Source organism: Gopherus flavomarginatus, chromosome 2 (assembly GCF_025201925.1).
Source record: "Gopherus flavomarginatus isolate rGopFla2 chromosome 2, rGopFla2.mat.asm, whole genome shotgun sequence".
Classification (NCBI taxonomy): domain Eukaryota; kingdom Metazoa; phylum Chordata; order Testudines; family Testudinidae; genus Gopherus; species Gopherus flavomarginatus.
In genome coordinates, this window is record NC_066618.1 from 181070122 (window position 1) to 181084311 (window position 14190).

The 14190-nt window shown below is 39.3% G+C and overlaps 1 protein-coding gene across 2 annotated transcripts in view; it reads right to left on the bottom strand.

Annotated features, from left to right (window-relative positions):
• Positions 1–14190, bottom strand: part of BLOC1S5 (biogenesis of lysosomal organelles complex 1 subunit 5) — a 37179-nt gene that overhangs the window by 8712 nt on the left and 14277 nt on the right. For both annotated transcript variants that reach the window (XM_050940331.1, XM_050940330.1), the window contains exon 4: positions 12964–13022. In XM_050940331.1, the coding sequence (XP_050796288.1) occupies positions 12964–13022 (59 nt within the window). The remainder of the gene's footprint in view (positions 1–12963; positions 13023–14190) is intronic.

Here is a 14190-nt window from a genome sequence, read left to right on the forward strand (position 1 = left end):
GTTGCTTGGGAATTCCTCGGGGTGGGGGGAGTGGTTGGGTGGCCGGAGGCTCCCCCACCGTGTTCTTTGGCGTCTGGGTGAAGTGGCTATGGAACTTGGGGAGGAGGGCAGTTGGTTACACAGGGGCTACAGCGGTGGTCTGTGCTTCTGCTGACTTTCCTGCACCTCAACAATACGCTGGAGAAGATCGGTTTGATCCTTTAGTAGCCTAAGCATTGCTTCCTGCCGCCTCTCGCCTCTCCTCTGGGATGGAGATGATATGGGGAGCGCTGAAACATTTGGAGCCGTGGGAGGGAAAAAAAGGGAGTAATATTTAAAGAGACACATTTTAGGGAACAATGGGTAGACTCACGGTGAACCAAGCTGTTAACATTACATAGAACGTGCGCTCTCTTTACAAGGTTGCATTTTGCCTCTTACATTGAGGGCCTGCCAGTTTAGTGTGAGAGATCACACACGCAAGGCCAGTGGGCAACAGAATTTGGCTGTTGGGTTGGCCATTTAAAAGGAGGGGCTGCAGTTTTCGAGTTAACGTGCAGCACAAACCCAACTAAAACCCTGTACTCCCAATTCTCTGGGATGATCGCTTCACCCCTCCCTGCACGGCTAACAGCGGGGATGATTTCTGTTCAGCCACAGGCAAACAGCCCAGCAGGAACGTCCACCTCTGAATGCCCCCTTAATAAAATTCCCCTATTTCAACCAGGTGACCCTGGGAGTACATCCAGGAGAGCTTTACTAAGATGTCCCTGGAGGATTTCTATTCCATCCTCATGCACATTAAACAGACTTTTCCAGTAGCTGTACTGCCACCAATTCATCCCAAGTCTTCAGGGCAAAATCAATCATTAAACACGCTTGCTTTTAAACCATGTATTATATTTACAAAAATGTACACTCACCAGAGGTCTCTTCTCTGCCTTCAAGGTCCAGAAGCCCATCTTGGGTGGGTTGAGAGAGTACTAGATCCAGGGTAAAAAACAGTTCTTGGCTGTCAGGGAAAATGGTTTCTCCGCTTGCCTGCTGTGCGCTATCTTCCTCGTTCCCAAAATCCACATCCCTGTTGTGTGAGAATCCTTTGACGGAGTCCATACACAGGGCTGAGGTAGTTGTAGGGGCACCCTCTAGAATGGCGAGCAGCCCATCATAGAAGCGGCACGTCTGGGGCTCTGACCTGGAGCGGCCGTTTGCCTCTTTGGTAGGCTTGCCTGAGCTTCTTAAGTTTCACATGGCTGTGCTGTGGGTCCTTGTTAAAGCCTTTGTCCTTCATGCCCTTGGAGATTTTTTCAAATATTCCAGCATTTCGTCTTTTAAAACGGAGTTCTGATAGCACAGATTCATCTGCCCATACAGCCATCAGATCCAGTACCTCCTGTTTGGTCCATGCTGGAGCTCTTTTGTGATTCTGGGACTTCATGGTCACCTGTGCTGACGAGCTCTGCATAGTCACCTGTGCTGACGAGCTCTGCATAGTCACCTGTGCTGACGAGCTCGCCACACTGGCCAAACAGGAAATGAAATTCAGAAGTTCGCGGGGCTTTTCCGGTCTACCTGGCCAGTGCATCTGAGTTGAAAGTGCTGTCCAGAGTGGTCACAATGGAGCACTCTGGGATAGCTCCCAGAGGCCAATACCGTCGAATTGCATCCACACTACCCCAAATTTGACCCAACAGGATCAATTTCAGCGCTAATCCCCTCATCAGGGAGGAGTACAGAAATCAATTTTAAGAGCCTTTTAAGTCGACAAAAATGGCTTCATCGTGTGGACGGGTGCAGGGTTAAAATCAGTCTAACACTGCTAAATTTGACCTAAACTCGTAGTGTAGACCAGGGCCAAGAGAGAAAGGCGAGATGCTGGGAGTTTATTTTCCTCTTAATGGTTGTAATGGAAATTTTCCAGCCTTGTTAACTAAACATTGTTTCAAAAGAACCAGAAGGGAGGAAGAATCTTTCACTAAACACAGTCCCTGCACAGATAACACACACTAGGAGGCTCTCTCCGTAGAATTTAGAAATAACATTGATACATTCTATACTAACAAACTAGAGGGATTAGTACACTAGCTCCCTTTAGTACTGTACTACATGCAAAAAATATTAGCTTGCAGATAAGGGTTATATTATTCCCTATATCATCCTTAACCAAAATACTTAAGTACATTACCATTAAAAACACCTAATCCCTAAAGGAGGGAAACAGCAAGTAAAGTAGTTTATTAAAATGTGAAAATCCACTTCGCACTTTCCAACAACATCTCTAAGCAACCAGAGAGATTTAAAAGCTTTTCAAAATAGACATGATCAATCATATACCATACTAGAGATATACACATGAATTTTCTTCAAAAATACGCTGCCCCACACCCACACCACCTCCAAATATCTCATCTATAAGGCATACTTGAGTGACTCAGAATAAACAGGTGAATTTTCACAAGTCAATGTTATTAGGTGATACCATGAATTCTAGGTACAAAAAAACATTACACAAAATCATTACCATATTTTAAGATTTAAGGCAAGTTAATTTTTAATGGCCACAAAAATAAAATATTTTTGTGTTAACAGCCTAGGCACAAGTCCATTTTGTGCATGTCCTGGTAAATTTTCACGACAATTTGCAAGATTGTGGAAAAGTACTAAGTTGTTTTCATCTTAAAGGAATGTTATTTCAGGTTATTTCCAATTGAGATATTCTCTTCCTTGGGAACCTTCCATACCCCACACCCTCACTTTATATTTCTCACACCTCAAAGTCAAAAAACTTGCAAGCCTAGGGCATAACCTTAACCATATGTATTAATGTATAAGATAGACAAAGCACTAACCTCTTAGTGCTGACAATTAAGACTCCCTGTTGATTTTCACATGCTGAGAAAGCTACACAGCACAAGGATTTTACAGTGCATATCATTAAAAGGTGACTGATTACTCAAGATATGCAATAATCTCCCAGACAAATATAGCCTCTCCTATTGCTAATGTAAGCTACAAATTTAAAAAATAAATAATAAAAAACAGAGTGTTTGTATACTAGAGTTTATTGACACAGGTATGACATCAGGCAGCCAAACTATGTCCAGACATTTAAATCATCTCAATTTGTTTATATGAGCACTTACTTGAGTTCTCTTATGAGTTAAAACAAAACTGTGATGAATAAAAATGTCAGACATTTTAATGTTTCATTCTGCAATTGCTATAGGTTCTCAGAAATACAAGGAAGTCTGAGATTCAGGAAACGTTTACTAGCTCACTGTGGACCCTGAATATATCACCACTCCCCCATGCTTCGGTCATGTCAGCTGGAAAGCTAGTTAAGAAAAGATGTCACTGTAGAAAGGATAAAGACAGCTCAAACAAACAAACTATCTTTTGTCAATGTGTATTGTTACTTGTACGTAGATCCGTGTGTTGAAGAAATACCTTACTGTTTGTTGGCCATTTATTTCTGGTAACAAAGAAAAACTAGCCTAGTTTGTTTAAAATAAAGAAAATTACAATTAAAACAAGAATATACTACAGTGTATGGGGAGACTTTGCACAACCAGTAAAGTTCCTAAAACCACTATAGCTTATTGTTAAAGGCGGCCTACTCAGCATGCTGTAAATTGGCCATTCAGCAATCTCAGCTTGACCAAGGCAGGAGAGGAGGGAGTTTTGGGTGCCACAGAAAGGGCAGCTTGACCCCACGTCCTTCCTGATAAGAACTGTGTTGAAGTTGCTGATACATGCATTTTAAAAGAGCAGGATGTACCCTCAGGAATGTCTGATGGGGTCTCAAAGCTGCAAACTCTGGAAAGACCCACACCTGGTTAATCAATAATCAGAAGAGCCCCTTGCTTGATCATTGAAACTGCTTACTTAACAAGGTTTCTTTAAGGGACATGTCTTTCTATTACTAATGTATAAATAAGGAGGAAAAGCTTGAGATAGTTGGACTCGTTTTGGGACTCTTTTTGGATACATCTTGCGGTTACCACCGGCAGATGGAAGATTTGGCCACCGGAAGCCTGCTGCTGTGTCACTCGAAAGCCACACTGAGCTTTGGTAATTATCAAGGGTTGGGGGTGTTTTTACTAATCTTGCTGCGGACGTGTGTAAGTGCTTAAGAAAGTGTAGCTTTAAGTGAATGCACTCTTGTGTTGTCCTCTTTGTGCCAGCCATCTATCGGTCGGACGGCCATATCTCCCCTGATTTATTTCCTGACACCTCCTCGCACAGAGTAAAAGTTACCAAGAGCTTTGGGTTGAAAGAACCGCAGGTGACAGAGGATACAAGATGGTTACTTACCAGCACGACTGTAGTTCCCACCTGCACAGTTCCATGGTGTAGGAATATGTACACCCATACATGCAATTTCAAAACCTTCCAATAGCAGTGTCCATTGGAGCTGGGTATCCATATGTTTATGTCTTTCTTTTTCCCCATTTGAGAATATACCAGCATAGCACCAAATGCCACTCAGTTTCTTCCATTCACTAAAGAATCTATTGTAAAACTCTGAAATAGTGGGGAAGGAGGATGGGAATTGTGGACCCAGGCAGTCAATTTTCTCAGAGAACCAATTAGTATAGTAGTAAGTATCTATTTTTTCCTTCTTTGAAAATGCATGCAAGTAGGTGAGTGACTAGCAGCTCCCTAGACCACAATGAGGAGGATGTGAGGACTGCTTGAAAGAGATTTTAGGTCTAACTCTCCCAAGTAGAGTACACAAATCGAAATGCTAACTCCAGGAGTAATGCTGTAAAATATGGACAGAATTCCAGATAGCAGCTTTGCATACACCCTGTATGTTGGGAGACATCTGACACATGCAATACAGATCACCTTAGACATGGAGGAACGCACCATCAGACCAGTTGGCATTAGCATCCCTGCTTACTCAAGTGTGGATTCAGAGTCTGAGCCAATTTGACAGTCTTGGAATGGAAGTTCACTGGCCCCTGGCATAATCTCCATGTGCTATACATACTCTGGGTGATTTACAGAACAGGTTAATCTTACTCAGATAAGAATTCAGAGTCTTCTTGACATTTAGACAACACAACCTACTGTTCCCACATGTAGCTGGGAAACAGGTGGAAGCAGAGGTACATCACAAACATGTTAACAGACTGATTTTAAGTGGAAGTCAGAAGTCATATAAAAAAGGGAACTTCAGGTGAGAAAGAACATGGTATACGGTAGGTCAATCATTAGTGTCTACATCTCTTAAGCTCTTTGGACCAATGTGGTTACCATTAAGAACAGTCTTTCGTAAGATATGGTAGAGAGAGCAAATCAAACCACATGTCAAGTGGTGGTTCCATTAGTTTGGCAAACCCATTTAAGTCCCAAGACAGCATTAGCTCCCAGACGGAAGACAACACATGAAGCAGGCATTTTAGGAATCCTGGCACTGTAGCACATGAGAAAATACATTAAATCCTGAACTGAAGGATAAAAGGCTAAGACTGCAGCCAGGAAAACTCTTTACAGAGCTGAAGGAGAGAAATGATTGTCTGAGATGAAGGCAGTATAGAATAAAGAGCATGATAGACTGGTAAGGACCAGAACCTTTATCTTGCCCAGATGCAGACATACTTCATAGAGTAGAAATATCTTGTGGAAGATTTTTTGATGTCCAGCAGCTGACCAATACATCCAAATTAGACCAAAGATTATCCAAATTGCTAATTAACAAACGATCTCTTGCTCTATTGTAGTTGGTGCTGGATTCCACTTCCCTGTCAGTATCTACAGGAGGCAGAACAAAATTGAGGGGGTCTTTGGAAAGCAGGGGCTAGTCCCTTATCAACTGTCCAATCAGCTTTGATTCTAACCCCTACATCTACAGACAGGCTACACTAAGGATCTGTGGACCTAGTCCTGAAAAAGAATACAAGATGCCCACCCAGTTAAGGACACATTTATGTGCCGAGTACTCCTGCTAAATCAGACTGTACTGTGAACATGCTGGTATAAACTGGATTTTATGGAAGGAAAGCTCATATGCATCACAGTTCCAATGCTAATGTTGACTGAAATTTTGACATCTGTTTTTTTTTTTTGTTTGTTTTTTTTAAAAGGAGTAACACGTTAGCCTAGCAGTCTGGTGGCCAGGCATTTCAGGTCAGCAGCAGCTAGAACCACTGTAAAAACAGCAATCTTAGATTCTTCATGTGCTTGAGCTCCTCACAGCACTCTTTCAGCTAATCTGGTTTATGTCTGTGGAAATCAACTCTTTGAAGTTTGTGGATACCATAGGGCAGTGGTGCTCAGACTTTTCCAGTACACTCCCTCTACCTCCTCACCAGTAACAGAATCTGTCTGTGCTCCCCTCCATTACAGCACAGCCAAGGCTTCCTCAGCAGTGGAGCTTCGGCTGAAGGTGGAGCTGGGGGTGGAACTGGGGATGAGGGAGAAGCTGGGGATAGGGGCAGAGAGAGAATGAGGGCAGAGCTGGACTGGAGTTGGAGCATTGCGCTCTCTCCCTGGCCCCTTGGGGGCTGGCCAAGGCTTGGAGGCAGAGCAGGACTGGGGTCTGAAGAGGACTGGGGAAGGAGCGAGGCTGGAGATGGAGCTGGTCTGGAAGTATGGCGCTCCCTCCCTGGCCCCGATGGGGGATGGCCCAACCACCACCATGTGTCTCCCAAATGTTCCTCTGTGCCCCCCTGCGAGGGTGCACCCCACAGTTTTGGGACCTCTGCTTTGAACAAACTGGGGTACTGGAGTGGGAGACTTACAATGTTAATTTGTAATTTCAGCAATGCCAGCAAAAAATGTCCTGGATACTTCGTTTTCAGAATTTTCAATTTTTATTTTTTGACTCCTCTACAAAGCTAAAGTTAAATTTAGATAGATAAATTTACAATCTGTTCTAAAGTGCCACAAGCGAAAATATTTACTACAACCCAAGCATTTGATATTTTTCTGTAGATATTTAAATTCAAGTAACAAACCAAAAGATCTTTATGGAAATCTGCACGTGTAAATATAGACTGCCCAAATGAGAACCAATGTTTTCCAAAGCTTATTCTTCCTGTCTTAAGGGATAATAAATATTTGAAGACTGGGAGATCTGGATGGAAATTCAGCTACCTCTGGACACAGAATAATAAAACAGAGCAGGCTTAACATGTAAATACTACAACCTTTGTGGGAAGCTGTGCTTCCACTGCCTATATATTCTGAAAGGAAAAGGAAATAAATTAAAAATGAAAATCTACTAGTGTTCTAAAATGTTAATATGAACATACACCATAAAAATACTGGCTTTATATAGGCAAGGTACCTGAAGATCTTAATACACAGCGGACTGATTTATTAGGCAGTGAAGTTATTAGATTTAGTAGTTAATCACTATGGGTACTGGACGGGAGCGGAAGTAAATGAGAAAGCAAACATATTAGTTTTTCATTATTTCTCCAGCTGAGGTGCGTAATGTTACTGTGTCATGTAATTTCTGAAACATCTATATTCACCAGATCACGGAATTATGTGTAGCATGGGAGGTTTGCATTTTGGAAGTCAGTCTCGTCTATAATAATGCAGGGAAGTTCCACAGATAATTAGAAGTGGCACATTCCTAAGCATACAAAACTTAGGATATTGCTAACTTGAAGTTCCTTTACAATATAAGTACTCCAGCTGTGAAGTGTCTATTACAAATAACAAAACTAAAACTCAAAGTGCTTGATGCATTTTTACTGAATTCATATTAACGTACTAGGAGCTTGAAGGATTAGACTTTCTGTAATCTTCAAAAAATGTCAACACATCGAGAAAACGCCTTTTGACTTGTTAAATTCAAAGACTTTGCTACTGCAAAGTTATAAATGATGCCTACATTTTTAAAGTGCAGTTATACTAATAAAAGTGACTATGAAAACAGTACCTTTCCCCCTCAGATTTGTTCCTTATATGTAGTCACAGTAACAACTATTTATTTTTCTATAAGCTTTTACTACTTTATATTTCTGTTAGCACTGTGTAACTATTGGAACGAGAGCTTGATTATATTCTTGCCCAGACACAACCAGCAGAATAAACTCCACCACCACCACCCAGGACAGTAGGGGTATTTTAAAACTTTTTTCTCTAAAAACTTCCAATTGCAGATTCTGGATTGCAAATAATGATGAATAAACCAGAAAGAACCAACCTGATTTTCAAATCTCACCATAAGTTGACAGGGCTGCCAGTTAGAAAAGACATTTTAACTTGAAAACTGACAATGTTTGACACTGGATAAGAAACACAAAGAATGAACTCACTTTAATGTTTTTTTACAGAGTAGTTTTTCAAAGTATAATCTAATTTTAACTCTTCACTTCTGTATTGTCATTGTGCAACAATCCTAATTCAACAGCATGAGACTGCCTGTACAGAAATTCTTTCATTGTATGGAAAAAACTTTTTGAAAGTTCTATAATTTAAGTCCTTAGTTCCTAAAAATGCATGTTAAAATAGAATGCTTACCAATTTTTTAATGCACATTCTAGTGTTCCAAAAAGCAAATTAAGTCAGACCTAAGTAAATATAAGATGGCACTGCCTACTAATCACAATCCAATGATCAAAGAATCCACACACCAGAAGCTCCATGATTTTCTTTACAGATGTTATTTGGCCACAGTATAATGCATCATCATATATGTAATAAGTTGCATCCTGACCTAAATTGTTGTGTGTTGACATCTTAGACACAAGGATACAATACTACATGACATGCCAATGCCTCCCTACATGTGGAAGAACTGAAATGCAAGTTCATATATGCACACACAACTACACCTGATCAGAAAAGAAGTCTGAAATAATTCATAGTATTGTACTAGGATATGTAGCCAGGAATCATTAGGCAAAGTCATATTTTAACTCCTGGTTAGCTATAATTAAGAATCTATGTCTTAAGTATTAGACAAGCCAATAATTTCCTGCTGTTCAAATATGCCCACAGCATTTCATGGCAATGTGGTATTGGGCAAAAATTAAAAAAAAAAAATAATTGAAAAAAGCCATTTAAAAAGAAAATGTATTAAAGAGACACTTTTATATAAGTTCTGTGACATCGCACTGCAAAAAAATTAATGACACTCATAGGAAGAATAAAATATAGATGCATTTAGTTTACCCAGAGATAGAATGAGTAAGAATTTTCAAGTCCAATTTTTTTAAATAAAATAATCCTCAACTGTCTTTTAATATCCAAAACAGTTGGATTAGCACCATTTGCAGTTTCTAAGAGACAGTGGCAGAGAAAAGATGACATTTAAAAACAGAAAGCCATGTTATGACCTTTGTTAAATTCTGAAGCTGAAGTGAATTAAGCCACACCAATGCAACTACATTGGCACATGAAAAAGATATTCCATAAGCAAAGCTACATTAAGAGAGTGGTAAGGTTACACTGTTAGAAACTCAAAAGTCAAGATAAATCAGAGTTAAGGTTAAATATGCAACTCCACTATGGCTCCTTGTACACAGACAATATCATGGGTTTCAAGATGATTGGGTACCACAGTGACAGGTATGGCATAAGGATCCAATCGGCTAAATAAATAAATAAAATAAGAGGAATATATAAATCATATTCTAAAAATGTTTGCAATGAATGGGATAAGGGAGATTATATCTATATCTCTTTTCCATATAAAACAAATACTATAAAAACATTAAAGTTTGCAAAGCCAAGCACTCAGAAGACAAGAAATTCTAGAATTAAGATTGCGTGTTCCTGATGCAGGGTTGCATAATCAATTAGGCTGTTTGTAGGACCCTTGCCTCATTCTTAGTTTTATTTTATTAAAATAACTTTAAAAACCTCAGAATTTCTGTTGTGTGCAATCATAATAGCCATCACATATCATTCATCATCAGGGTTCAGAAAAAGGATTTCAAGACCAACAACACAGACCTCTAACCACTTAAACTAAAGGAGTTAACCTATTACTGCTGTCAGAGAAGTTATCTTCAATGTAGACCACCCATTAGAGAAGAAAGTGATATTTTAATAGATTTTAAGGCCAGAAGGGACCATCATCTAGTCTGACCTCTTGCATAATACAGGTCATAGACTTTCACTCAGATTAAACAAGTTCTACTATGCTGTAGAAATGGCAACTTCTCCTGGCTGTTCATTAATTTGGCAGAATCTGGAGTGATTTTCACAGGGATAGCAAAAGGTACCTTGTTATCCCCTTATGAAATTTTAAGTTTTGCTCTACATTGCAAAAACAGTTAATTATTAAAAATTCTGAACCCTTCCTGCACCATCAAACGTTGCTTAGTGGCCAAACAAGGCTGTGCCATTTCTGTCTATCCTGACTCACTCTTTGCATGTCCGCTATCATTCAGTCCCATAAGTTTCCCTATGTCTGGTGTCCTGAGGCATTCCTTTGATCAACCCCTTTTGCATATTCTTCCAGCTGTCCAATAGCACACATGATATGGTAGACTCTCTGGTTTCACTCTTAACGTGTCCCAAATATATCCATCTTCTTTTCTGGGAACTTCACAAGATAAAAAGGTGCTGAACTCTCTGCCAAATCATGGTATTTGTTATACATTGATTCCATTTAATACCTAGTGTTTTTCTAAGGCATTTGTTTTGCATGGCATTTAGATATCTGTCTGTACCATTTAGTGGATTTCCAGCTGTCACATCCTTACATTAAGATGGAACCAACATTTGAGTTAAAGATTCAGTCTGTTCTTTATGACCAAATCTTGTTTAAACTGGTCAACGCAGCTTCCACCATGCCAATTTGTGATGTTATTTCCTTGTGGGCATTGCCACTGATTTGCACTTTACTATCAAGGTATGAAAATCAACTCACTTCTTGTATTCCTTTGCCTCATAAATCAAATACTTGAGTTGGGCATTGCTGGGTTTCTCAGATTTACTTTTCATAAGTAAGTATTAACCCTGTTTTATGTGATGCTGGACAGTCTTCACTTGCATATTGGCTGAACTGTCACTGAAAGCTACGTCAGCAGCAAAATCGAGATCTTCTAGAGTACTGTTGAGATATGTGATACATGTTCTGAATGTGTTACATTTTTGGCAATGCCAAAAACGCCACCACATAAAAAAAACATCAACCAAAAAACCCACACTTTGGCAAAGATACTCATTTTTCCCCCTAACCCTGCTCTTCAAAACAGTTGAACTATTTTTGTTGAAACTATTAAAAAGATTCAAACTACGGCAGAGACCAAACATGGAAAATTTCACCTAATGTTTAAAATTAAAAGCAATTGAAAATGGGGATTTATACTTGGAAATGTTAGGTAACCTTATCTACAGGCACTGCTCCACCTCATACACACAAAAAAATTAGAAAGAAAAAAAAGAATTATGCAATTCACAGGCATGTTCTCAAAACTTTTTATGAATATTTTTATGGTTTCCTACCTATCTTTGAGGATAGGGAAAAAAACCAAACACACCACATTCCACAACCTGGAACTATATGGCTAGACCACCAGTTATAGATGAGGACGAGAGCCCATACAGCGCTACCTGGTACAATGGACACCTTTGATGGCACATAAAAGATTGCTCTACACCTAAATTAATCAGATATGTATGCACAGTACAGCACTCTTTCATTTAGAAGTTTCATAATAGCAGCTAAGTGGAATTGTGCAAGTGGAGAGAGTATTTTCAAACTCTAATACCACAAACAAGACCAATTTTCATTGGAACACTCAAAGTGCACTTGCCTCCTCAATGAGAAGTATTTCCCCAACTACTTTCAAGTTGCTAACGCCAGCCATTTTGACATTAGCACTATAGAAAAAGCCAAAACAATCTGCAGACTTGGGAAGTTTCATCCCAAGAAGTTAAAGTTTTACCACACCTTAAAAGAAACATGCACACAACCTTAACTGTAGCTGTGATTAGTGCTCCAGCTATAAACTTGATACATGACTAGGGAGATACAGTAATACGAATATTCTGAAACAAGGCAAGCCACCTTTTTCAATTTCACTTCAGACAGAACAGCAGAACTACAAGAGGCAGTAGGTTTATCTAGTTTCCTAGCTACATTTCAGCGTTAGGTACAATGAACCTAAATGTTGGCAGGGCCCATGACATGATACTATTCACACAGTGCCAGTACTCTACTGCAGCTAGATTAGCCATCACTGATGATCATGAAAAGCATGACATATTGCAAGGAAAAAGAAGGAAAAATCTGAACACCTGCTGATACACATCACTGCACGTCTTAGTTCATGCGACTGGGCCAGAATGGCAGTTCTGGCATTTTCTGCATCTCCACAGAATTATAAAGTACCATTTTGAAATACAATCATGAAAGGTGAAATGGGAAAATGCAGATGAACCATAGGAAACTAATTTCTTGTACAATTTTCCAAATTTGAGGTTTAGAGTAGATGTAATTCAAACAAGCAAAGTGCAGCCCATTGAGGGATTCCAATGATTCACATATTCCTATAATATGGCCTTTCATTAAATAACCAGCGCACAAGCATGAAATGCTTCCTTTTCAACAAGCAATAACATGCTCACTGTTTTCAGCTAACCAGGAAAGCTTTACATTTCCATACTGGTAGATTCGTGAGTGTTTTTTGTTCCACAGAAAATAAGGTGGGGATTTTTTTGTTTTTTTAATTTCTCCTGTGACAAATACCACTCTAAGCAAAGAGGGGGAAAATATTGAAAAGGAAATTTTAAGACATTTCCATACATTTGGAGAGTGAGGGAGGAGCTGATGGCTCTATCAGTCTTGTGCTCCTATAACACAGACTGCTGGCTGCTTAATTCAGCTCATTCTTACATATGCAGATGTCATTCCACAGAAAGTTGCATTTTTAGCAAATGACAGTAAAAATGCATTCCTAAATCATGTTTTACTGACGAATTTTTAGGTAGCAAGCAGATTTGCTGTGGATGAGTTTGAGAGTCTTATATTTAGGTTACACTATAAATCCACCCATCTGTCTTTACCTTTCTTTCTTCCTGCTCCCTCTGCTGGAGTGTGAGGATCCTATGGTTGGCTGCTTGCACTGAAACAAACAAATTGCAGCCTATTAATCAGCTGCCCTAGCTCAAAGAGAAGCCTGACTGAAAGAGGCTTAAAATGCATGAGGCTACTGGGATACTATCACTGTATGCAAAAAGACTGTGGGTTTTGCCCTCTGGGGTCAGTTACCTTTGGATTGAAAAGTTTTGCCAGTATTTGTAGGAAGCACTCTACAATGCTAACTATGTGGACACAGAGCACTAAGTTGCACCCTTGGGCTTTCCAGAAGCCAAACAGGAAAGGCAGCCAAGTCCTCCTGTGCCCATATTCCATAATATTGCTGACAAGTTACTGTGCACTACTCAGCACCGCAGAAAAGATCTAAAAGTCTTGTAAACCAGTAACTAGAACCAGATGGGGTGAATACTAAGTTTTGGTTATTTGTTACTTTTTTTCCCCCAAATATAAATGATTTAGTAAAAAATTATACAAGGAGAACATTTTTAAATTGGAGCTAGTCTCCTCACATTGTGATCCTAGCTCTATGAAAATGTGTTAGCAACAGTGGTAACTGTGTTTCTAGTCACTTTCAGACTTGTTTGACATCATATTTCATACATGCTCTGCACAATGGAACAGACTTGTCTCTCCCTCAACAGGTGTCTTGCATTCAATAACACAAAACTTAGTTTTCTGAAATATTTATCACTCATTTATTCTTATAATCATTAAAGCAGTAGTACTACTGTATAGATTACACAGCCAAGCACTCAGAAGTCAGATAATGACAATTCCAAGGTTGCTATGCCCCCTAGTGTGTATGTATTTGGATACAGGCTTTACTTACATGATTGTATACTACTACTCAAAGAATGCAAAGGATAAATATTTTTCTACAATCTTTACTACACGTGTGTAGTATCTCCTTCTGTGTACTACTCTATATATGCCACAGACCATGTTTATACATATTACAAGTCAATATTTCACTTTGTTATAATTATTAACATATCTAAACTACCTCATTTTACAGCTAGATTGAATTTTGTACCTAATTACCTAATCTCAATTTGTGTCTAAGAAAGGCTGTGCTGCTGGCTGAAATGAAAGCATAAAATACAGAGGCACTGACAAAGCTAGTAAAATATAGACCTTAGAGAGCACATTACACAAAGTCTATGCCATAAAAAGATATAATTGGATGGTTATGA